General features: G+C 45.7%; 3 protein-coding genes across 4 annotated transcripts in view; 2 read left to right on the top strand and 1 right to left on the bottom strand.

Annotated features, from left to right (window-relative positions):
- Window positions 1-1,486: 1,486 nt before the first annotated feature.
- On the bottom strand, window positions 1,487-10,658 carry NUTM1 (NUT midline carcinoma family member 1; the record flags this gene model as incomplete). The annotated part of the gene is made up of 7 exons (XM_080677660.1): window positions 1,487-3,439; window positions 3,774-3,890; window positions 4,160-4,446; window positions 4,942-5,081; window positions 6,210-6,338; window positions 8,286-8,994; window positions 10,631-10,658. 7 exons carry the CDS (start codon window positions 10,656-10,658, stop codon window positions 1,487-1,489), a joined length of 3,363 nt encoding a protein of 1,120 aa, XP_080533786.1.
- Window positions 10,659-13,264: 2,606 nt separating this feature from the next.
- NOP10 (NOP10 ribonucleoprotein) lies at window positions 13,265-14,107 on the top strand. Its single transcript, XM_080678456.1, has 2 exons — window positions 13,265-13,416; window positions 13,717-14,107. The coding sequence occupies exons 1-2, from the start codon at window positions 13,363-13,365 to the stop codon at window positions 13,855-13,857; spliced, it is 195 nt and encodes a 64-aa protein (XP_080534582.1). The 5' UTR covers window positions 13,265-13,362; the 3' UTR covers window positions 13,858-14,107.
- Window positions 14,108-19,327: 5,220 nt separating this feature from the next.
- SLC12A6 (solute carrier family 12 member 6) overlaps window positions 19,328-24,832 on the top strand; it is a 105,219-nt gene continuing 99,714 nt past the window's right edge. Inside the window, exon 1 of one of the 2 annotated variants that reach the window (XM_080680423.1) lies at window positions 19,328-20,956. In XM_080680423.1, the coding sequence (XP_080536549.1) occupies window positions 20,686-20,956 (271 nt within the window). In that variant the 5' untranslated portion in view covers window positions 19,328-20,685. The remainder of the gene's footprint in view (window positions 20,957-24,832) is intronic. The other variant, XM_080680424.1, reaches the window with a different exon arrangement.

Here is a 24,832-nt window from a genome sequence, read left to right as displayed (position 1 = left end):
GGCTGGCCGTCAGACAATCCCGAAGGCTCCCCAGGTTAGTCCTATTGGCCAGAGCTGGATGAATCCTCACTTGCAATTGAACATGGTGCTTTTCTGCACAGAAATCCTGCAATTCTCATGTCCTTTCCTCCTGTTGTCATGCCCTGTGTATGCACATTTTAACAGGCTTACTCATGAACCTCTTTTCAGCCTATTCCCTCTTGTTCTGTCCTCATTAGAGATTAAAAAATAGCTAACTGCCATTCCATATTTAATAATCCTACTGAGATTGATGCCTCCTCTCTGTAGCTCAGACCAACCACACAAGAGGGTTTTTCTGCCATGGGATTGAATTGAGGACACTTCAGTCCCTTCTGTCCAGCCTCTTTTCAAGGAAGAAGAAAATAAGGTCCTCCTATAGAGAGGTACATTCTACACACAGTTATGGAAAATTAGATTTTAAAACTTAAATAGCTATCCCAGGTTTTTTAAAGGGCATCTTTCATATATATTTATATACACACACACGTATAGATATATGTTTTTATTGATTTCAGGGAGAGAAATAGAAACATCAATGATGAAAGAGAATCATCAATTAGCTGCCTCCTGCACGCCCTCTATCTGTGATTCAGCCCATAACCCAGGCATGTGCCCTGACCAGGAATTGAACCATGACCTGGTTCATGGGTAGATGTTCAACCACTGAGCCACACCAACGGCATCTTTCCATATAGACTTCTGTGGGGTTTTTTTGGTAATTTTTTTTTAATCCTTACCTTTACCTGAGGATATTTTTTCCATTGATTTTTAGAGAGTAAAGGAGAGGAGGGGATAGAGAAACATCAATGTGGGACACATCTATTGATTGCCTCCCATGTGCGCCCTGACCACTGGGCCGGGGATGGAACCTGCAACCCAGGTACATGCCCTTGACTGGGAATTGAACACGAAACCCTTTGGTATGTGAGCCGACATTCTAACCATTGAGCACACCAGCTAGGGCTCCATGTAGGCTTTTAAAGGGAAACAATGACAGGCTGTCCAGAGAAACCCTCCAAACATCCACATCCTGGCCTATGATGGGGAGGGATGAAGTCTCACAGGGACTTCTCAGCTGGAGCTTACCAGCCTGAATAAGGCTAACGGCAGGGAAGGTGTCAATCTGTAGAGTCCAAGGCCATCCCACCTTTCTTTACAGCATCTTACCCCATCTGGGAGCCAAGAAGTGAATATAAATGAGCACATTGAGAGTACTTTCTAAGAAAAAAAAAATCTTTATTCATTTTGTTCCCGTACAACTCCTTCAAAGGTACTTCGCCCTTCCCTCCCACCAGGGCACCTCCTCCAACCTAGCTGCTGTGACCCCTCCCCACACCACTTCTTCAGAACTACAAAACAAAGGACTAAGAACCAGTCTCTGGTTTGTGTGCAACTGGGGTGAAATCTATTCAAGGGGCCCTGGCTTCAGGGACTGGCAGGAGGGATAGGAAGGTCCTGCTGCTCCCTACTGGCAACGGCGTCGTTTCTTCCTTCTGCCTGAGCCCAAACTGTCACTCCTTCTTTTACGAGGCTGCGAGGGTAAAGCCAGGGGTTTCTCCCCAGAGACCGCAAGTTCAGCTCCCAGGTAGGGCCTCTTTCCAGCAGGTACTGGACCTGCAACTAGAGCTCGCTTCCTAGACTTAGCAACAGGATATGGAGGCTGGCCAGGGCCTCTTGCCTCAGCAGAGAGGGAGCCGGGTGCTCTCTGGGGCCCCTGACCTCCCATGGAGGACAGGCCTGGAGCAGGATGAGGACCAAGAGGAGGCCGCCTTGGCGACAGGCTTAGTTTAGAGGCCAAGAGGTAGGCAAAGTCAGAGAGTTCCTCATCTTCTTCCTCTTCCTCCTCCCCCTCCTCCTCCTCCTCCTCCTCCTTTCCTTTGGCTCCACCTGCTGTACTGCATGCTCCTCTAACAGAAGAGGCTTCTTTCAGAACTGAGGCATCCCTGGCTCCCCATCGAGGGGAAGTTCTTGCAAGGCCCCGGGAAGATGTTGGCTTGGGAGTCCCATGTGCATAAGACTCTTGATTCACTAGTAAGGGAGCAAGGTCTTTTGAATTCAATAAGTCACTGTCCTCCCTGCCCTCTCCTTGGGGGTGATAACTAAAATGTAGTGGGCAGGTATCCTCACTGACCCCTAACTGGAGGCTACAGCCATTTCTAACATCTAGTATATGGCTGTCAACCGTGGTTTCCAACAGAGAAATGGAACTGCCTCTGTTCCCTGCCTCTTGGCTGGCGTCACGGAAGGTGGAGGCATCCTGGGTCCCCAGGATAATGACATTGCCTTGACAAGCAGGCAGGAGGGTTTCTTTGGAAACCAGTGTGGAGGCATCAATACTGCCTTCCAGCAAGGGGGAGCAATCTTGAGCCCACAGATCACTGGGATCCTGTATGGTCTCAGGACTCTGTCCTCTATTTTCTTTAGGCCTCAAGGCTAGGCTATAGTTCCTCTTTTCTAGGGCAGCTGTGGCACCTGTGCCTCCACAGGAAATTGGACTGCTCCCCAGATCCCCAGGTGCTGTGGTTTCTCTTGGACCCAGTGCCTGGCAGCCTCCCTGGTGCTCAGGTACACATTCCCCATCATCCTGGAAGTTCTCTGTGACCTCAATTTGTAAGGGCAACTCTAAGCCTACTTCATCCATCTCACTGCTGAGCCAAAGACCTGGATTGAAAGAGGCCCCATCCTCATCCTTGTCCTCATCTGCTCTAGGGGAAGGGCTCTGGTCAAAACTCTGAAGCACAGGCGGACTTCTGTCACCTCCCCACATGACTCCTGAACAGCCTTCCTGGGGCTCTGCTAGCAGCTCCTTCCCTTGATGCATCACTCCAACACCCCCTGTCTGCTGTCCTATCTGCAGCCCCGGTTCTTGCAGAGGAGCCAGCTCTGGCTCTGCGAGTGCAGCATCCAAACTGGGAACTATCTCAAGCTGGGGATCTTCCTGCCAGCAAAGGGACAGAGCCTCGGAAGTCCCGTCAGCCACCAGGGAGTGCCCAGGGGACCCAGCACCTTCCAAGTGGTTACCTTGCTGTGGGGATATTTGGTTTGTAACCTTTCCAGGTCCTCTTCTCTCTGTACCTAAGGCCCCTCGAGTTCCCTGTGGAGATGCAAGTTCTATGTGCAAGTCCCAGCTGCTGGGAGATGTCAGGGTGTTCCCATCCCTGCACATGCCCCTTGGGCCATCTAGGGCCCGTTCCTGCCCACTATGCACTTCTCTTGCTCGCTTTCCTGGAGAAGCAGATTTCCCAAGGCAAACAGTGCCCCCAGCCACCCGATGCCCAGGTGAAGGCCGAAGCCGTCCACCCCCATCTTCATCCTCATCAGAAACAGAAGCACTTGAGTCCAATTGAGCTCCAGTGCAACTTGGAGCTGCCTCTGCATCCTCTTCCTCCTCCAGGGCCAGGAGTCGCTTCTGAACCAGCTGGAAGGAGAATGGACACATAGCATGCTACACATGGTTGTGGGAGGGGTGGCTGAGTGGATGGGCAGGGCAGAGAATGCAAGCAAGTGGCTTAAGTGACAGTATTAAAGACAGATACCATAGCTCTTTTCTGCCTTCTTGGGCCTTATTCCCACACTTTGAGCCCTTACACTTCCTTTTTCCTGCATGTCCACAGTCCCTTACCTACTGTTCAGTACCCATAGCCCAATCCTGAAGCTGTTCATCTCCAGAAGTCATACCATCCAAGACAGTGTAGGGTTAGCTAACAACATGCGAGCTTCCTGTTCTGATACCTCCAACCCCTCAGGTTTACCTGGGCAAGACTGAGTCCTTCTTCTTGCTCCAGTTCCTCCATTAAAGCCAAGGGGTCCCTCTGTTGTTCTGGGGACAGTAAATCTGCCAGAAATTGAGGGTGAATGACGGCCTCCACCTGGGCAACAGAAGGAAAAGTGATATGAGTCTGACAGGAGGTAACTTGTGAGCCAAGAGGCTCTAGAGAAGCCATAAGTGCCCTCCCCAAACCAGGTTGTTATCAGCCATGACCACCAACCACCAGCTATACACATTCGCACGCGTGCATACATGCATATGCATTGCTCAGTACAGAACAGAGCCTAGGGCAGAACCCTAGATCTTCGGTTCCCTGGAGTTTCCACCCCAGGATCTGCTAGAAACCAGACATCCAGGCCCGGCCCCCACCTTGGAGACAAAGACCTCCTGAGAACACAGCTCATCGATGTAGCTCAGGAGATCTGGGTCTGGATACATCCCTTCCTCCTCCTGCTGCTGCTCATCCTCTTCCAATCTTCCATCTGACTCCCCCATGGCCAAGTGGCTCCCCACCAGCCCTTCCATGATGTCAGCATACTCTTTCACAGCTTCTGGTGGGATTTCCTTGGGTGCCTCAGGAACTGGAGGCCTCTGGGTTTTGCGCTGCCGCCGGCGGGGGGTCCGTGCCTTGGAGGCTGCCTTCTTGGGAATATACACTAAGGGGAGAGATGCAAAGGGGGAATGGACAGTGACACAGAGACTACAGCTTCTGCCTCCCAACCCCATGGGAGAACACAAATGGCTCCAGGCTGGATAGGGCCACCCCGAAAAGTACCAGCCATGGGAAAAGATTGAGGAGCTGCAGGGTCTGAGAGAGAGCCACTGTATGAAGAATCTTGGAACCCCTGAAATTCCAAGAAGTCCCCTAATCCAGGCCCCATTTCTTAGGCAGATGAGGTATTATGGGCTGCACTTACAGCCTCAGTGAGAGAGTAGTTGGTTTACTTGGCCAAAATCAATACCTAGATTGGGACCAAGGAAACCTGAGAACCCAGTCTCCTATATTTGCCCTGTTTGGAACATCAAATGCCACCCCCTGGAGGAAAAGAGGCAGAAGCAAGGGCAGCGCCTTCCCCAACCCATGCTTGCTTTCTGTATGCCTTCCTTTGAGCCCCTAGTGTAAGGCTTCTGTTAGAACTGGGTAGCCTTACCTGGCTGCTGGCAAACCTCAGGGGCCCGGAGCAGTGGAGGATCAACTTTCAGAGGGGCTGCAGGAGGCAAACCCTGGGGCCCATTCACCATCTGTGTGTTCTTAGTCTGCATCTCCTCCTCAGCCTCAAACTCCATGAACCTGCAGAGGGGGAAGAAGGCCCAGGCAGTGCTAAGGCCAGACCCATCAGGAACCCAGACGCCAGGAGGCAGCTGCTCACAGATGACCAAGTAACAGCTCTGAGGAAACCTCACAAGATCACGACATAGTCCCTTCACCTACAGTCGTCACCTAGGAAGCTCGTTAAGAAAATGAACAATGTAGAGCTTGTAAGCTTCTCCAGGGCAGAGCCATGGCTTTCACTTCTTTTTCATGCCTTACCTCACACAGCATCACCAAGGGTATAGAGCAGCAATGAATACAGACTTGTTGCATTCAATCAGGCCTATGCCACAGCCTGGTGGGATCCCACAAGCAGGCCCCTCCTCAAGGCCTCATCTGTCCCTGCCTACAACTATAAAAAATAGCTGAAACCCTGCAGGGCCTGGGGTTGCCATTCAAGGCAGTTCCCACCAGGAGACAGCGCTGAGATCCAGGAGTCCTAAGGCTGGGACTGGGAAGGATAAATATAGGAGGTATGGGTCCAGAAGATTTGGGGGAGAAAGTGGGAACTAAGTATGGAGGAAAGGGATAATTTTCCTCAGAATTATTTAACCAATGATTAAATCATGAATAAATGGGGGAAGGTAGTATAAGGCAGGAGACCACTCTTGGCAACCTGACCAACCTCTTCAAGAACCAGCCCCTCCCTGTGATGACAGGGGTAACCAATTTCTGTGCCACTATTTCCAGAGGAGGGGTGGTCCTAAGGTCGGCATCAATAGACACTTTGCTACCTGTGAGATAGTAAGGAATCTGTCTAGTACTGCTTACCTGCTCATTGCTAGATCTCTTCAGCATGGAATTTTTACACTGATTGAACTCCAATCCCATCCTCAGAGCTTCATTATCAAGGCCCTAATACAACTCAAGGTCTGGAAAAGGGAGAGCCTCCAAGAGGAGATAGGATAGAAAAACTCAAGAGTGAAGGTGGTGGAAGAAGCAACAAGGATCCAGGAGATCATATCCTAGTCCACACCCCTCTTTCTAGCATCCCTTTTAATAATCACCCCCACCCCCAGACTCCAGCCTCTCTTACCTGACCCTACCCTTCCAGCCACACAGCCCCCCCCCCCCCCAATTAGGAGAAAGAGGGTTCCTCAGACTCACTTTTCTGCCATCTCATAAAAGATCATCCGGTCAAAGTTGCTGGTGCGATCCCACTCCTGCACGGCCCTTGGCAGTCCCTCTTCCAGGGTCATAGTGGGCTTCAGCCGGGCCAGGGAACGAAGCACTGGGCTAAAACCCACCTTGGGTCAGTCAGTTGCAAGTGTTCCTGCCCCATCCACCTGTCCTGACACCATCTTAATACACACACCCAGCCCCTCATCAGGTCTAATGTGCGCCTTGCTCCTCAACATGTCCCACTTGATTGGGCTTCCAAAACCTCCCTCCTCCCATCCATTCATTGGCCATCCTGGCCTTTCTTCCCATTGAAATTTACAAATCTCACACAAAATCAAACATGATTCTTCTCCCCATCTTTTGAAATCAACCACCCTTAATTCTCACAGTGCTTTCCTTAACTAAACTTTCAGAAGAAAGTACTCATGTTATTAAATTGATAGGTTTCATTGTAAAGTAGGCTTAACCCCACCCAAAAGGCTCTTGCATTTTTAAAAAGGCACTCACTAACTCAAATGAATCCAAGTGAAGGTGATGTGGTGTTTTTATTTGTTGGTTTTTACTAGTGTGTTTTTGCCTCCAGGATACCCCTCACAGACCGTCAAATATCAATACTCTTTAAGCTGTCTGTGATTCATTTTTGCTTCCCTGAAACAAGTCCTCAAGCGTTATTGTGCCTAGGACCCCCTGGTGGAGCTTGTTATAAATATGGATTCCAGCACCCAGGAGTCCAGGACTGAGGGCATGTCACCAGCTTCCCAGGTGACGGTTGCAGAGGGTCTAGGCTGCACTTTGGGGGTGATCCTGCCTAGAGGCCTGGAGTATGGACAGCAGGATTAGTCCAGGGCCAGAAGCAGTATTCGCTCAAGAGTTCGAAATTCAGCCTGCCAGTCTCCAAGAGAGACTCAGAATTGCGTGAGGAAAACAGGGAGTAGGTAAGATGATCTATACTTAATTATTTGGGAGAGCCTCTTGATTTAATCACTCCAGAGTCAAAGTGGAAAGGGAGATTCCTTTAAGAGTCAGCCACTGGAGGAACAACATGTACGTTTTTAAAATCCAGTAAAATGCAGCATGTGTTACCAAGTGGTTTACACAACATATTGAGGGTACCATGCAGTGGAGAGAGGCAGCAGGTCTACGTAGGAAAAAGAAAAAATTGCCCAGATAGCCAATGATGCTGTTTTATAAACCCAAGAGACAGCCTATGACTCTGGGCCCTTTGGCTAAGCATCCACTCATATTCGTAAGCAAAAGATTTTGACCTTTTGTGAGTTCTTTTTCTCTTCTAGATTGCCTTTTTATAACAACAGCAGCAGCTACCATTTAGTGAAGCATTCTCTGTGCCCAGCACTCTGCTAAGCACTTCACATACATTAACTCATTTCACTTCTCAGCAACCCTCTGAGGTAGTAGGTATAATTACCCCCTTTCTAAATGAGAGAAACGAGGGCAAAGATATGAAGTGTTGAGCCCAGGATTGCAAATCTAGGGAGCAGTGGAACTTGGACCCTCAACCACTAAGCAAGCTCTACCACCTTCCCATTTCAACTTGAATTCCACTGAATAAACTAGGGGTAGTGTGGGAGGACACTCAGAAGGTTCTTTGCCTGGCCCCTCACTGTCCTCCCCTCCCACAGGAATGGGTCAGGGCCCAGCACTCCTCATCCTGGAAGGTTTGGATGGCTCAACTCAATGTCTAAAGGCATTAAAATAGAACCAGAGGACCCTGGCACTTGGTGTCAGAGACCTATGTTCCAATCACCTCTCCACACTTTATGGCAGGAAACCTCTCTGAGCCTCAGTCTCCTCATCCCTAAGTGAGGATTACCATAAAAACGCTTGCCTGAACTCAGAGTTGTGAGCATCCCTGGAGAGAAGACACCTGAAGGCTACTATATTACTGTTATCATAATCATTGTGCTTTTTGTACTCTTAGCATCTCCATCGCCCTCATGAACTGCCTCAAGTATTCCTACATAGCCTAACCTCTTTTGTCCATCCCAAAGCCCTCCTTAGTTAAAAGCTCTAGACAAATTAATCCCAGGTCTCCCCACTTACATAAGAAAGCAAGAAAGAGCTTCTGCGTCAGGACTTTGGGATAAGTGCTTCCGGGCTAAGGCTTTGTAGCGCTGCCAGCGTCGGAAGTTCTCATAAACACCCTTGGAGGTATAGGAGAGGTCAGCCAGTGATGGCTTGGATTGGGCCACTGCCAGACTTCCTCCTCCAGTTGCCCCATGTGGCCCTGGCCAAGCCTTTTCGGGGGGCACAATGGGAGCCAGTTGGGCGGCTGGTGCTGCAACCTGAGCAGGAAGGCCTGGGAGGCCCTCCTGGCTCACCCCAACAGCCTCAGTGGGCAGAAGGGTCTTCATGTTAGAGGCTATCACAAATTGAGGTGGAGGGCCTTCGGAGCCCCCACAGGGAGCACCCAAGGCAATCCAATTGTGGGCAGTCTGAGTAAGGATAAAGTTCTGAGCTTGAGAGGGCTCAGCTGCCCCCGCTTCTGTCTTGACTTTGACAATGACCTTGCCAGCTTCAGCCCCACTGTGGCCAGGGACCCCATCCCCTGTCACCAACAATGGATTGGGGAAAGCAGAGAGCATCAGAGGGTTGCCTGGAGAGAAAGCTGAAGGCATGGGGGGCTGTGGAGGCAGCTCCCAGGGTGGTTGGTCTGGTGGGCCAGGAGCAGATGGGGGGATGGGTAGTGCAGTGAAAGGAGACAGGGCAGTGCCAGGCTTCATGGTCATATCTGGTCCAGGCAATGGAGATGCTGTTGAGACAAAGAAAAACAGGGAATGGAATAGGAGAAACGCAGACCATAAAGTAGGTTATCAGAGTTCTACTTTAGTCTTTGAAGAACCAGAGCTCTGATACTCAGCAGGTGAGGAAGGGTATATGGAGGGGAAACTTGTATAGTTTGCAAATGTCCCCCAAGTGATTTTGATGTCCCTTACTCTCCACTGAAAATTATTACACTAGAGAAGTTGCAATGGTCCTTGGCCCCAAGAGCTCATGCTCCAAAATTCTAGATCAAGCTCACATCCCACCCAGCATACAGGAACATCTCTTACGCCAACATATTCCAAAGCCATTCAAACCACCCGAACGCTGCTTTCAGCTGCTCTGTGGTCCTGGCCCCCACTCACAGAAACACTGTTCCCAGGGGAGGGGGTGTGGATTAAATGTTTGGTTCTCAGAAATTTTGTTATATAATAGCAGGAATGACTAGAGATAAGGACCAGGAAATGGGGTGGTGTGGGAAGGGAGTTTTCCAGAGCATTGAGTAGCTGCTGCACATGTTAAAATTTGGCAATGCAGACTATCTGTGGTTCTGCTTGGAGCTGCTATCAGAAATTTAGGATCCACCCAGAACAAGGGACTGACACTGAAGTCTGAAAGAGTACCTGCTAAGAAAGAGTTATGTGGGCTCTAAGACACCAAGGATAAACACATGAAAACATTACTTAATGAATGAGGACATGTGTCTTCTAGGACTTTTTATAATAATAATAGATCATCTGCCTAATTTCATGCCACTCTCCTCCCCTTTTATAAAGAATATTCACTAGCAAACGAATAACACTCAGCATCTACTTCCTGACACTAGACCATGAAGGAGATGGGGAATATGAGCAAACCCGTCATCTCAACCATAGAGCAGAGGGCCAGGGGTTTAGACACAATGAAATGGGTCTGAAGGCCTGAGTTCCACAAAAAGTAGAAAAATTAGAGCTTCTCAGGGAAGCCCCGGTTCTTGTCCTGGCCCTGGGGGAATCAAGGAAAACCTTTCCCTGAGCTGAAAGAGAAGCATCTCTGGGGCTGGAAGGAGCCATGAGACTCTGAGCAGCGGTTATAGTACCTTCCAGTCTAGCTTTCAGGAGGGCATTTCTCTATTGACTGGGCAACAGATAACTCGACTGAACAGCTTTTTAGGGGGGCCTCCATCCCACTCCACCCCCCGCCAACACATTGAGAATGACCCCCAGCTCAATTCTCTCATGGCAAAATTCTAGATCAAGCTCCAATTACCTAAGGAAGACACAGAAACTTGGGTCTTCCCCTTGAAACAACTCTGTGCCACACATACACACATACCCACTGTCCCTGCCACACCTACGCATGTTGAAGGGGTCCCTCTTCCAGAGTAGCAAGTTGCTAACTGCCATCCCTTCTCTAGACATCAGCACTCTCCTCCGAGCTGCTTTGACCTACCTCCCAAAAGGGCCTCTTCCTTCCCCAAGCCCCTGTCTTAATGGCACGATCTCCTTCCCTAGCTTCCCCAAGTGTGATGCCTTTGGCGGGGTCTAGTGCTCTCACATACCTCTTGATCAATCCAAGTGCTCATCCCCAGGTAAAGTGTCAAATTTGAATCTCCAAGGAAACCCCCCCTCCCGCAACACGCACACCTGCAGACTTACCTCCATCGGAAGTCATCCTCTCAGGTTTGGGCACTACCCCTGGCTGTCTAGAAGAAGCCTCCAGAATGAGAAAGTCAGGTCCAGGCCCCAGAGAGTAACCTAGCTCCAGTAGATACACAGGGATCCAAGGAGGGAAGGGTAAAGATAAAATCAAAACAGAACTAGAATCTAGGATTCAAGGCATTCTATAGTGGGGGAGGGGAGAGGGGAATGTGGGGTAGGGGGAGGGAGATATCTCACAAGGGGCTCTGGTAAATTGGCAGTAACTAGTAATTCCCTCCAAACCAGAGTTTGGCAACACAATCGTTGTGTGCCTCTTTAGGGCAAATTATAACTTTTTCTCAGATTCCCAACATTATATTTTACATCTGCATTCCCTATACAATTGTTCATCAATATATTTAGTTTTGTGCCCTTCAATCCCACCCAGTTCTGTAACTGACTTCCTATTAATAGCAGGTTGTGGCAGACCCTTGATTTAATTCAGTGTTGGCTATATTTTCTGAACCAACTCAGAATACATTCCATAGGGAATGGAATATCTGAAATTAGGATTGTCTGGAAAGATCCAGAGTGTTTGGCTGCTGTGTGCATATCATTTCCTTGGGAAGCTGTTATGCAGTTCCCAATCCACTACCATCAGCTCTATAGTCCACAGAAGGCTCAACCTTAACCCTTGGCAGAAAAGCCACACACTATAAAAAACTGGCATTCAGCCTAAAACATCAAGACCAAAAAGTTCGTTTGTCTGTTAAATTATTATTTTTTAAGTATTCTGTTAAATAATTAAAAAAAATTTTTTTATTGATTTCAGAGAGAAAGCGCGCACGCGTGAGAGAGAGAGAGAGAGAGAGAGAGAGAGAGAGAGAGAGAGAGAGAGAGAAAGAGAGAGAGAAACATCAATGATGAGAGAGAATCATTGATTGGCTGTCTCCTGTACCCTTCCCCTCCCCCCACCACTACTGGGGAGGAAGCCAGCAACACAACCCTGGCATGTGCCCTGACTCGAATTGAATTGGGACCTCCATAGGTGGACCCTCAACCACTGAGGCATGCTGGCTGGGCTGTTAAATTTTAAAATGTTTTTCTTATTTAAATATTTTTGTTGACACTATTGCAGATGCCCCCATTTCTCCCCTCCCCCCTTTGCCCACCTTCACCTAGAGCCCGGTCCCCCTCCCCACCCCTCACCCCCCCGCGTCTTGGTCCTCACCACACTATTTATTGTCTGTGTTCATGGGCTATGCACATATGTGTAGGGTTTTGTTTTGTTTTTTCATTATTGCTGACAGTATTATAGATGTCCCCTATTTTCAGGCCTCTTTCTCCTGCACCCAGCCCCTGCCCCACTCCAGGCCTTCACCATGCTATTGGTTCTAAAGTAAAAGTATGCAAAACAGCAAACAGCAATCTCCCTCCCACTCCTTTCTTCTGGAACCCAAGTACTTTGTCTTAAAGGAAACCAATATTATGTTTATTGCGAATCCTTGCAGAGATATTTTATGCACTACAAGTAAATGTGTCTGTATTATTACATTTATATCCCTTTTTTTTTTTACATGACAATGCAAGTCAGATATTTTAATGTAAAACTTTTCAGGAACGCATATGTCAGGTGTTGAATTAAACTGATCATCATTGAAAGAATATTTTAGGAAAAAAAAGCTAAAACAGAAAAAGGACGTTACATAGATTGCTGCTTCTTTTCCACACACTTCTCAATATCATCAGGAATTTGAACAGCAACCTTTGATATTCACGTCCCAGGACCAAATACTTTGGAAACACTAACTTCAAACAGAAATTCATTACCCTGTGGTGGTATCACCCTTCCATACATGGCTATACTCCTTTTTTAAAAAGAGCTTTCAGGGTTTTTCTGGTTATAAAAGTAATATATATTCCAATGTTCTTGCGATTATAAATAATACTGCAACGATCATCTTTGTAATGTTATCTGAGTTCCAATTTTCATTTCTTTAAACTAGAGCCCTATAAGAGAATTTCTACGTTCTTTAAAATATTCAAAATACCCCTAAAAAGTAGATCTTATTATGCTATTATTAGTTACTCACCACTATAAGAAAGAGCGCTGAATTCGTGGTAGAGACCTGAGTTTGAATCTTGGTTCGACCACTAAAACATACTTCACCAGTTTCATAAAATAACTGCACGCTCTCTGCGGTACATTGAATACCCATCATGCACTCTTACCGCCAGTACTTTAAGATAGGGCTGGGGAACCGGATGTAAAAGAGGGGAGGAAAGAAATCTTTCTTTCTTCTCTAAGGTAAAGGGGCTCTGAATCCTGGAGCCATTTGTTTTTCCAGGCACTAGAAACCCACTGCCCATGAAATGGGTGTGCATCTTGTGATAAAGACAGGATTCTATTCACTAATGTTCATCCCATATCCATCCCTATCCCCCTGTTACGCCTCGCAATGTCTGACACACGATGGGCACATTTCACGTGTCTTAAAAAGCCTACAAGGTTGCAACTGAGCACCAATGGCTGCAAGGTTGCAACTTGGTTGCAACTGGGCCACGTCCTGCACTAGTGCGCCGCCTTCTGCCCAGCTGGAGAAAGGTGCACAATTGACTACATTTCCCGGCATGCCTTGAGAGCTATTTCCGGCTATAACGGAAGAAAGTTGACAACCACGTGAGGCCCCCAGCAGAGAAGTGCAGACGGAGTTGGAACCTCCTGCTTCAGCGAGATCATGTTTCTCCAGTATTACCTCAATGAACAGGGGGACCGGGTCTATACCCTGAAGGTGAGAAGAGGGAACAGATGTACATGGGCTTGGCGAGAATTGTAGGGGGGAGGAGAGGTTGAGACTAGCCACCGAGTTGCCTAGCTGGGAGAGGGGAACTAAAAAGTCCAGAGGCCTAGCGTGGTGGAAGCTGGAGTGTATGACTGCTTGTTGTGACCGTCGCGCGTCCTGTCTTCCTGTTTACTCTTTTTCGCGGGTCCCTTTCCCTATCCCAACCTCCATGTCTCTTACGATGCCGGTGATTGAGTTTTCCTATCGCTCCTGTACTGAGATTATGTCCTCTCTTTCTTCCTCGAGCAGAAGTTTGATCCTATGGGACAACAGACCTGCTCGGCCCATCCTGCTCGGTTCTCCCCAGACGACAAATACTCTCGACACCGAGTCACCATCAAGAAACGTTTCAAGGTGCTGATGACCCAGCAACCGCGCCCTATACTGTGAAGGTCCCTTAAATTTCATGTCTCTCCTGCCACCGGCAACCCCTCTGAGACTTTTCCGAAACCAAGCTTTTCAGTCTGTGAGCCTTGAAGCCTTCTTACCACCCTTGCTCTTTGGAATCCGTGTCATCATTACCTTAGATCATGCTTGTGTGAAGCAATCATGGTAGCACCCCCCCCCCCCCTTAAAGAAAAAAAGTTTGAGTCTGCTTTTCATATTTTGACTGCCATGTTATTAAAATGATTTGAAAGAGCTCTTATTTTCCATGTGTGGGGGGAAAAAGGAGTGGTTTTAAAAAAAATAATAAAAACACGAGGAAGATGAGAGGGAAGAGTAACCCAGGGGTACACTTTGAAGAAAATCTTAAAAACTGCTGTACCTGGAGTAGTGCTGTACTGTTAGTGATAGGAGGGTGTTGGGGAAGGGAAAGTTGAAAAAGACTCTCACATAAATGTCGGCCTTCACTGAACAATACCCCTGGGGTCATGTAACTAATTTCTTGACCCTTGAAATGACGTTTTGACTCAAAATGGAAGAGTTGCTTGACAGGTAATAACCATATTGTAGAGGGAAGGCAATGAATTGGAAGTCAGGAGACCAGGATTTTCCCTGCTTTGTATAACTTTAAGAAAATCACTTTACCTGTTTAGTCCCATTTTTCTCATCATTTCTAAGTTCTCTTCCAACTCTAAAATGATTTGGATCAGTGGTGGATCTTAATTTACCTACAGTGTTGTCTAACCGTTGTGAATATGCATATTTACTGCCCCTCTGGTAATACTCCCAGGCTTTAGTTCTCTTCAAGGAATTGCCCTCTTACAATTTTATATTTTATATTCTCTCTGGCAGCTAGCTGCTATGTGGAACTACATAGATCTTAATTTAAAAGATGAGATACAAGAGATTCAAGCAGAGATTTTGTTTCTCAAGCTACTGTTCGGGGTTAATAACAAAAATACTGGGGGATTTTTGAGTTTTGGAGCAGCTGTCATGGAGCAACCATGAAATTTTAATCCAATTATTTTATATTAAAGGGAAGATAAGGCAAAATATTGTGTATAAGGGCATTCAAAAAATGCTAGCTTGCTTTTTTGTCTCTCTTTCTTTGTCAAGTTAAGCTTCTCATTTCCCAGTCTTCTCATTTGTGGCTTTTGACATTGGATTTTAATGTTTGCTTAATGCTACAGATTTTAAAATTGCTTTGTGGAGATTGTGTGCTAATTACACAATATTTTTTTTATTGCATCAAAATTTTAGACTCTAGAAGCAGATGTAACTTAAATCAGTGCAAATTTAACTTATTTAAAATTGATCCTGAAATGGGTTAGATATGTTTCTCTTGAAATCTGAAGTCTGAGCATCCCAGCAGAAAAGTTCAGGATAATTGTTGACTGATGAGAAAAAATAAATCTAAACTTGTATCAAAGTTAATGGAAGATAAGATGTTCAAATCAATTACTTTAACTTATAGGAATAATGAAATGAAATACTTGTTTCCTGCTTAACCATTTTTTCTTAGTCTATTCTTACAGGGTTCTTAGCTATAGATCTGACGGATTTTAAATAGTTATGTGGTCCTATTAAGAGGATAATGATTGAAGAAATGTTTAAAATTATGCAAATGGCTAGGAAAAAGATCTGCTGTGGAAGTTTCTTAAGCACCTATCAGTTAGTGAAATCTCCCATTTTTTTAATGTTGACTGTAATTCTATCTTTATAATTTAGACAACTGAAAAGACTTGGACCTGGAAATATTTTGAATTGAAGTAGAATAGAAAGGCAAACTGCTTTGAATATACCAAGGACTTTTTCCTTAAGACATCTTCTAGGTATTAACATCTGAGATGTGCTCAGAAATGTTAAGAGCCTTAAGAGGTTTAGACCAGGCAGTGTTTACATATATAAGTGAATGAAAATACTCTGGTATAAAACAAAATTTGATGTTGCAGAACTCCAGCATCCTCCTATATAATAAAGAGGTAATATGCAAATTAACCCTCATGCCATCACAAGATGGCTGCCTATGACCAGGCTGGCAGGGGGTTTAGTGAGGGACAACCAAACGACTGAACAAGCAGGCTGCCTGGGGTGACCAGGTCAGCAGGGGAGTTAGTGACAGATGACCAAACGATTGAACAAGCAGACTGCATGGGGCAATAAGGCTGGCAGGGGGGTTAGTGAGGGACGACCAAACGTCTGAACAAACAGGCTGTGTGGGGCAACTGGCTGGTGGGGGGGCAGTTAGGAGCAACCAGGCCAGCAGGGAGGGGGCAATTGGGGGCAACCTGGCCAGCAGTGGGGGGCAGTTAAGAGCGACCAAGGCTGGCAGGGGTGCAGTGAGAGGTGATCAGGCCAGCTTTCTTTTGAGAGCCGAAAACCGACTTCTGCGCATGGGCCATGAAGTTTCAATCGCACTGTACGTGCGCGCCTGCACGTGGTATTTTGTGGAAGAGCCACACTCAAGGGGCCAAAGAGCCGCATGTGGCTCGTGAGTCGCAGTTTGCTGACCACTGATCTAAGAGAAAACCACCTCTCCCACCAGGCCAGCGGCAGGGGGACAGTTGGGGGTGACCAGGCTGGCTGGGGGGGCAGTTAGGGGCAACCAGACTAGCAGAGGGGGGCGGTTGGGGGCAACCAGGCCAGCAAGGGGGGGGTGGTAAGGGGTGACCAGGCTGGCTGGCTGGCGGGGGGGGGGGGCAGTTAGGAGCAACCAGGCCAGCAGGGAGGGGACAATTGGGGGCAACCTGGCCAGCAGCGGGGGGCAGTTAAGGGCAACCAAGGCTGGCAGGGGTGCAGTGAGAGGTGATCAGGCCGGCTGGGGGTGGGGGGCGCATTTAGGGGTGACCAGGCAGGCAGGCAGGTGAGCAATTAGGAGCCAACGGTCCAGGATTGTGAGAGGGATGTCTGACTGCTGGTTTAAACCGTCAGTTGGACATCCCCCAAGGGGTCTTGGATGGGAGAGGGTACAGGCTGGGCTGAGGGGGACCCCCCCACACACCCCGTGCATGAATTTTGTGCACCGGGCCTCTAGTTTCTTTATAAAGGGAAAGTCTCTGAGATTTGAATGAACAGCAGACCTGCCTGAGAAAAAACTAATCCTTTAGGGAGGTCAATTTCTTGCTTCTTCAAGTTAAAATCAATAGGGACAAGCTTTATAAAAGCATCCAGCTTTGAGGAGATTTACATTTTAAATGGAAATTGTTTCTCATTTTGTTACCTGGATCTTTTTAGTTAGACTTTGGACTTCATCATTTGATAAAGGAGGATTTCCTGGCTGAGGTCTTACAGTTCAGATCTATTGCTAAGGATGATGCTTAAACATTTCCACGTGTGTAGAGCAAGGGCACAGGCAAAGCCAGGGCCCAGGTTGTTAAATTTAAATGTCTTGATCAAAACTACAAGAAGTAACTTTCAAACAAAACATTGATGAGCCAAAATATATTGAACACCTCTATTCATGCATTAAATAAACAAGCTAAGAACCACATTCTGATGGCAGTAGTAGGGAAAACACTGGGAATGGGATCAAGAGAAAGTATCTTATTCAGGTCTAAAATAAAGATGTTTTCGTTAATGGAATGTTCAGTCTGACTAGAAAGTGAATATAGCATTTTTTTCCATCTTTATTGGGGTATAGTTGACAAATTACATATTTAATATGTACAACATGAGTTAACAGCTGTATACATTGTGAAAGACAGCATAAAGTACAGGAAAAGGTGGGAATATGTAGCAGTGCATAAATTTGAGCATACAATGCAGTGATGTTCAACCTTTTTTTTATAATATATTTTTATTGATTTCAGAGGAAGGGAGAGGGAGAGAGATAGAAACATCAATGATGAGAGAGAATCATTGTTTGGCTGCCTCCTGCACGCCCCACACTGGAGATCAAACCCAAAACCCAGGCTTGTACCCTGACCGGGAATTGAACTGTGACCTTTTTTTTTTTTTTTAAATATATTTTATTGATTTTTTTTCAGAGAGGAAGGGAGAAGGATAGAGAGTTAGAAACATTGATGAGAGAGAAACATCAATCAGCTGCCTCCTGCACACCTCCTACTGGGGATGTGCCCGCAACCAAGGTACATGCCCTTGACCGGAATCGAACCTGGGACCCTTCAGTCTGCAGGCCGATGCTCTAGCCACTGAGCCAAACCGGCCAGGGCCCTTTTAAGACTTTATTTTATTTTATTTTTTTAATATATTTTATTGATTTGTTACAGAAAGGAAGGAAGAGGGCTGCCTCCTGTACACCTCCTACTGGGGATGTGCCTGCAACCAAGGTACATGCCCTTGACCGGAATTGAACTTGGGACCCTACAGTCCGCAGGCCGACGCTCTTATTAACTGAGCCAAACCGGTTAGGGCCGAACTGTGACCTTCTGGTACATAGGTCGATGCTCAACCACTGAGGCACACCGGTTGGGCTCAACCTTTTTAATCTCATGGCACACATGTAAAATAATTACTAAAATTCTGTGGCACACCAAAAAATATGTATTTTTTTGCCAATCTGACAAAAAAAGGGGGGGGGGTAATTTTGACACATTCACACCTGATAGCTGTTGTAATTTTTTTATTTGACAATCTAAGGCAGTGGTCGGCAAACTCATTAGTCAACAGAGTCAAATATCAACAGTACGATTGAAATTTCTTTTGAGAACCGAAAACCGACTTCTGCGCATGCAGCCCGAGTCCTCCTGGGCGCACTGCAGCTCTGAAACAGTTACCGCAAGTTTCAATCGCACTGTACGTGCGCGCCCGCACGTGGTATTTTGTGGAAGAGCCACACTCGGGGCCAAAGAGCCGAATGTGGCTCGTGAGCCACGGTTTGCCGACCACTGATCTAAGGGAAAAGAGGTCAGTGCCCCTGACTAAATAGTAAGGTATTGCAGGTTTTAAAAATTCTTGCAGCACACCAGTTGAAAATCACTGACACAATGCTTTAGAATAGACTTCTACATAAAAATTCCATTGGGAGGTTTGTGATTTAAAATAATTTAAAAAATCATGGCCCAAGCCAGTTTGGTTCAGTGGATAGAACATGGGCTCCAGTCAAGGACACTTGCCTCAGTTGCAGGCAAGGTTCTGTGGCCTCTGTGGGAGGCAACCAATCCATGTGTCTCTCTCACATCAATGATTCTCTCCCCTCCCTTCCACTCTAAAAATCAATGAAAAAATATCCTCCGGTTAGGCTTAACCAAAAAAATCATGAATTTTCAGGGGCCCTCTTAGTAAAGAGCGGGTATTTGCGGTCCTGAGGACAAGGGGCAGGGCCTACTCCCTGAGATTCCTCCAGAGTGGGTAGGGGCAAGAAAGCAGGACTAAGAAGGAAGAGGATTTGTTTTCTGAAGTGCAGGTAGCTCAGGTCCGGACATCCAATTACAATTCCCGTCGTGCCCAGGGCCTCCGACGTGGCTCCGCCCCTCAACCCGGTCCCGCTGTAACTCGAGCGAGCGAGCGAGCGCATGCGCGCATGCAGCACTGTCCCTGGGGGCCGCAGAGGTTGGGCGGGGCTCCCGGCACTTGCGGGGACGGTTCCACCCTTTGACCGCTCCCGGCTTCTCTTAGGACAGTTAACCTCGAATGAGGAACAAGCCGGGAGGGAAGAGAGGGGCTGCGGCGGCGCTAGCACAGCCCGCCGAACCGGGGGCCGGGAGCGGTGAGGTCACGTAACCGCTGTTCTGGCGTCGGGCCGGCCCTCCTTGCAGCCCGAGCCCTCCTGGGCGCGCTGCGGCTCCGAAACAGTTACCGGCTCGTAAACAACGCTGCGCGCGCACCCCGCATCAGCTGGCACCGGGATCCCACACCTGCGACCTCCTCGCGTCATCGCCGCCCCCTCCTGCACAGCCAGCCAGGACCAGCCTGCGAGGCTGTCTCCTCTTTTGCTAGGACTCGACCTGCGCCAGGGACCTGGTAGGGGAGAAAGCGTCTCCTAGCGAAGGGCTGGCTTGTCCTGTCACACGCAGGAGAAACATAGCGAGCGGACCTTGGGCTCGATCGACTAGCAACGACTTGCCACGACCCTGAGCTGCAGTCCGAGGTGTCCGCTAGCCTCTCTTCCCAGATCCCAGGGACCTTTCTGCCAGAAGAGCGGGTGGGCCACCCCCGCAGACCTCTCAGAGGCAGGAATCCGCTCTGCCCCTGCATCCTCCTCTGCTCACCCTTCTCTCCTCATTCTCCGTCCTCGTGTGGGATAGTTTTCCCGTTATGCATGCGCACCTCTCCCACCAGACACAACTGGATTATCGGCCTCAAAAACCTCGGGTGGCTCTACTACACACACCTCCTCCCAGCCAGACCTGTGGGGTATTCACCTGATATACAACAGGTGGTCGGTACCGTTTTTTCAATCTCTCTGCTGTATTTGCATCATAAGGGTGGGCCTGTGTGCACTTGGCTCAACTAAAACCGTGAGACATTTACCAGATAAAGAACTAACTACCTTGGCCGACACCTGGGGGTCGAAGGAAGAAAGGCTTCACCTGCTTCTCTCAGATCATGGCACTGAGCCCGCAGCCCTGGATCAGGAGAAATAGCTAGCTAGCTCTTCATTCTGAAGGAACGAAGTTACACGAGATTGACATCGTTTTGTCTTTTTTTTTTTCCTCTTAAATATTTTTCAGCTACTGGTAGTGCACTTTCTAGTACAGACTGCTTGAATTCTGAGTATAAAGATTCTTATTGGGCTCTGTGTGGTGTAAATCAAGGTAATTGGTGGTTTTTAAAGTTATCTTTTCTATTTTTGCGATCAAAAGCAGCTAGCCTTGGAGGAAGGATTTTGCGGGGATTTCCTTTGTGCCCTTTTAAAGGAAAAGAAAAAGAAAAATGCATCCTCCAGAAACCACCACCAAGATGGCTTCAGTTCGGTTCATGGTGACACCAACAAAGATTGATGATATTCCAGGTTTGTCAGACACCAGCCCAGACCTCAGCTCCAGATCCAGTTCCCGAGTAAGATTTAGCTCCCGGGAGAGTATGCCTGAAACGAGCCGTAGTGAGCCTATGAGTGAGATGTCTGGAGCCACCACTTCACTGGCAACTTTGGCACTGGATCCAGCCAGTGACCGGACTTCTAACCCCCAGGATGTTACTGAGGGTAAGTAGAAACCCAGATGACAGGATTCTTCCTTTATTGGTTTATTTACCAAGGATGACTCTTCCGAGAGATCGTTTTTCTGTTATACATACAGTCATCAGGAGCCCTTTGAAATAATGGGTAGCATAGTGGTCCTATGCAGTAGTAATTTGGCATGTGGACGGTGTATGGCAAGAAGAAAAGTATTGTATATTTTGACTTCCTCATTTTTGTCTCCTTAGCATTGAAATGGGTATCTTGGTTAAGGGTGAAGAGCAACGAATTTAATAGTTTTTCAGCACAGAGAATCCTAAATTGTAAAATTTAGTGGAGAGCTCGCTTTGGGGCTCTAACTTTTACAGTCTGCTTTTAAGGCCATTTACAAGGAGTAGTTATTGATCATATATTAGTTATTGGCTTTTCTACAAAGACTTGAGATATTGTATCACAAAATTCTTTTTTTTTTTAATTATAATTTACAGAAACAGTAGTTCAAGTAGCTAAGCTTACTCAGCTGAGGCTGAGTAGACCTAGTGTGCTATCTCCTTTTGAATAGAGAAATTCTAAAGAGGTTTGTAGGGGCTGATTCCCACGTAATGTTTTCACTTTGAACTTTAAATGGAATGTATTGAGTATTGAACCTTTGTAGTCAGGAAGTAGCACACAAGCCACTTCTGACTTAGATTGACCACTGAAGACTTTTAGCTTCCTGAACCAATCAATTTGTGTTGGCTAGCTTGGACCTTTTCATTGGATTTAGTGAGAAGAGGTGATGAAGAGAGAAATGAATGAAAAGATCATAACATTTTTTAAGAACTGCCGTACTGCTTTATATATTTAGAACTGACTGCTTCATATATTTAGTTTTATATTCTTTATATATTTAGTTCTGTATTCTAACTGTGGATAAGTCTGGTAGTGGAAATTTCTTGTAAGAATCTTAGACTCTGAAAATTATATTCTACCCAAATTTGAAAACCAAAGCTTCAACCACTGACTTTTGAAAGTGAGGCTGACTTACCATTTTCTAGTGTCAGGAAATACTGTTCCTCCTAACCCAAGGGGTGAGGAAACCAGAATAATTTTAGTTCCTTATTTCTGTTTGTATTTTTCAATGCCTGTAGAGAAGGTAGATTTGGTAGTTTATAGTCCTAGAATTCACTTATCTTCAACTAATCATTTATTTAATGGAGATATTACAGGTTGGTTTTTGGACTTAACTATTTGAACTTGACAAACTTTACACTGTTTACACAGCATTAAAATTACATTATAAAATAAAAAATAATTCCCTTTCTTCCAAATTAACCCCAAAGTAATAGTTATTTACATACTGAATTGAGGTTGTAAAAATACTAGATAAAGACTGTATCGGTGTTAATTTTTTTTAATTGCTGTAATTGTCATTAGGTAATTTATAGTTAAATGTTTTTAGACTTGTGGCTTATATGTTATGGAATTGCATTTGTATTTTGTTTTAAAAAGTGGGTTTCTGTAATGTGTTCGCTTTTCAGAACAGGATTCTTGTCCAGGCCGTTATCTTACCTGTAAGCATTCTTTACAGTCCAGAGTGGTATCATTTTATACTATAAGAGGAAAACTTGGATTTCACCTATGTGTAGGTGAAATCTATGTTGTTTAGGTGGGTATAGAAGTTAAAGCTTGGCTCTATATCTAGCATATTTCTTAATGTTTAAATATTCTCTGGTACCAGATGAAAGGGAAATTAACTGTCCAGCCATTGGATCCATTGGATCACAAATTCCCCCATATTCTGAGGAAACTAGTTTCCTACTTTCCCAATGGCCTACTTTTTCTCTTTTTCAAAATTTTTATTCTTATGATGACTATCATCCTTTGATATACTTTTCTCACCATTAAAGGGAACTGGTTAGAAATATAATTATTTCACCTTTGGCTTTCTAATCCCTTGTTAGACATAGGTCTTCAAAGAATGTTATCAAGAAAATCTAGGACATATATAAACTACATTTGTCTCTGGGCTGGAGTTAGTATAGGAAAACTACTCCCTTTTCTACAATTAACTCTATTTTTTATTAATTTTGGAGAGGAAGGGAGCGGGAGAGAGAGATAGAAACATCAATGATGAGAGGAAATCATTGATTGGCTGCCTCCTGCACGCCCCCTACTGGGGATCAAGCCGGCATTGTGCCTGCCCTTGCGGGAATCGAACCTGTGACCCTTCAGTCCACAGGCTGATGCTCTATCCACTGAGCCAAACTGGCTAGGGCCAATTAACTCTATTTTTAAGCTCATAGTGTATTTCAAAATTGTGTTTGCTATTTTAATATTTAGAATTCTGTTGTGTGTGTGTATATATATATATATTTCCCTTTCTACACATCCTTCTATGGTTGTAATATTGTTATGATTCTCAATCCTTTCCCCACAATCCTCAGAGGCCTCCCATGTTTCTTACTGTAGAGAAGCTTGCCACGCTAACTAAGTTTGTTTTCTTATTACATACCTTTTACTTACATTACATTGCACAACCAAGGCAGGGGTGATGCATGAAGTTTTAAATACTTAGTTCTGTATTTTAATTTTTTCTACTGTTGGCCTTTTGAAAGTAGGTAATTATCTTTTTTGCTATCAAAGTATTTATTGTTCTCCTTTCATTGTGTCAGGGTTCATTAGAAGTTATGGGACTGTCCAGCTGGTAAATAAAATCAAGACTCTTAGCACTGTATTTGCTTATGCCTAAAGAATGTCTTAAAGATACAGAAGGAACTGTTGAGAATGAATATCTCAACAGACGCTAACAGACTAAAGGAATTTGAAAATAGAGTGGAGAGTGGGAATTTTTCTTACAATTTAGAAGGACATGTACAGTTTTTTATATTAAGAGTGTATCACTTTCATAATAAAATTTTTAAAGAGGCATAGCATGTTAGGTAATCTCAGGTAATCAAGAATTGAATTTGAGTCAAACCTCATTTTAATGAATGAGGAAACTAAGGCTTACAGAGACAGTTATACTGTAGATCACAGAGTGGCAAAACCAAAACTGACATGCAGGCCTCCTGACTTCTATCCAGTGCTTTCCATTTACATCGTTTTGCTTCTGCTAGGATGAACATTTATTACATTTGCTTCATGAGTATTTGATTATCTTAATTGATTGTCAAAAGAATAATACCAAAAGAGAGCAAGGAACATATTTTTATATGTCTCATACAGGCTGTAATTAATACATTTCAACCTTTTATAATCAATAAAGGTTCTGATATGTGTGAGGCACTCTGGTAGGAATTATAGGAAATATTCAGGTAAGATATTGTTTCTGCCTTTGGAGAGCTCATCTGTAGTGGTGAAAATGACGAGAACACTATCCATACCTTCATCAAATATCTACTGAGCACTTATGGGTCAGGCTCTGTTTTGGGTGTTTAAGGATACAGGACTGATCAAAAGAATTTAATAACTAGTCTAAGGAAAACTATGATCTAATAGAGAAAGGAAACACATTTTCATATAAATTATAATGCTGTATGATAAATGCAACAATAGAAATATACATCAAAACACAAAAAATAGAAAAATATAGCAAATTTTAGAATAATACACAGTATAAAAATACAGCAAAGGAAAGTGATGAACTGAGGTGAAATGGAGACCTAACAGACTGGAGGAATTGATGAGGTAAAGTGGTTGTGAAAGATGTGGAAGGATCAGACTGTGGTCAGACAGTTGAATGCTGGAGTTAATGGTTTCAGAGGAGGGGCAGTTCCAGTGTTAACATGATATATTGTACAGCCTTGGAAGTAGGTTTCTGAAGTGGAGTAGACTTAAAAGCCAGTTGAGTCAAAGAGCTCCATGTATTCCAACTGAGACTGGCTGTTACTGTTTTTATGGAGCAGCATTAGGTGGTAGAGA

The sequence above is a fragment of the Plecotus auritus genome, assembly GCF_963455305.1.
Source record: "Plecotus auritus genome assembly, chromosome: 1".
NCBI classification, from domain to species: Eukaryota; Metazoa; Chordata; class Mammalia; order Chiroptera; family Vespertilionidae; genus Plecotus; species Plecotus auritus.
The sequence above is the reverse complement of the archived record's forward strand: the minus strand, read 5'-3'. Positions and strand labels throughout refer to the sequence as shown.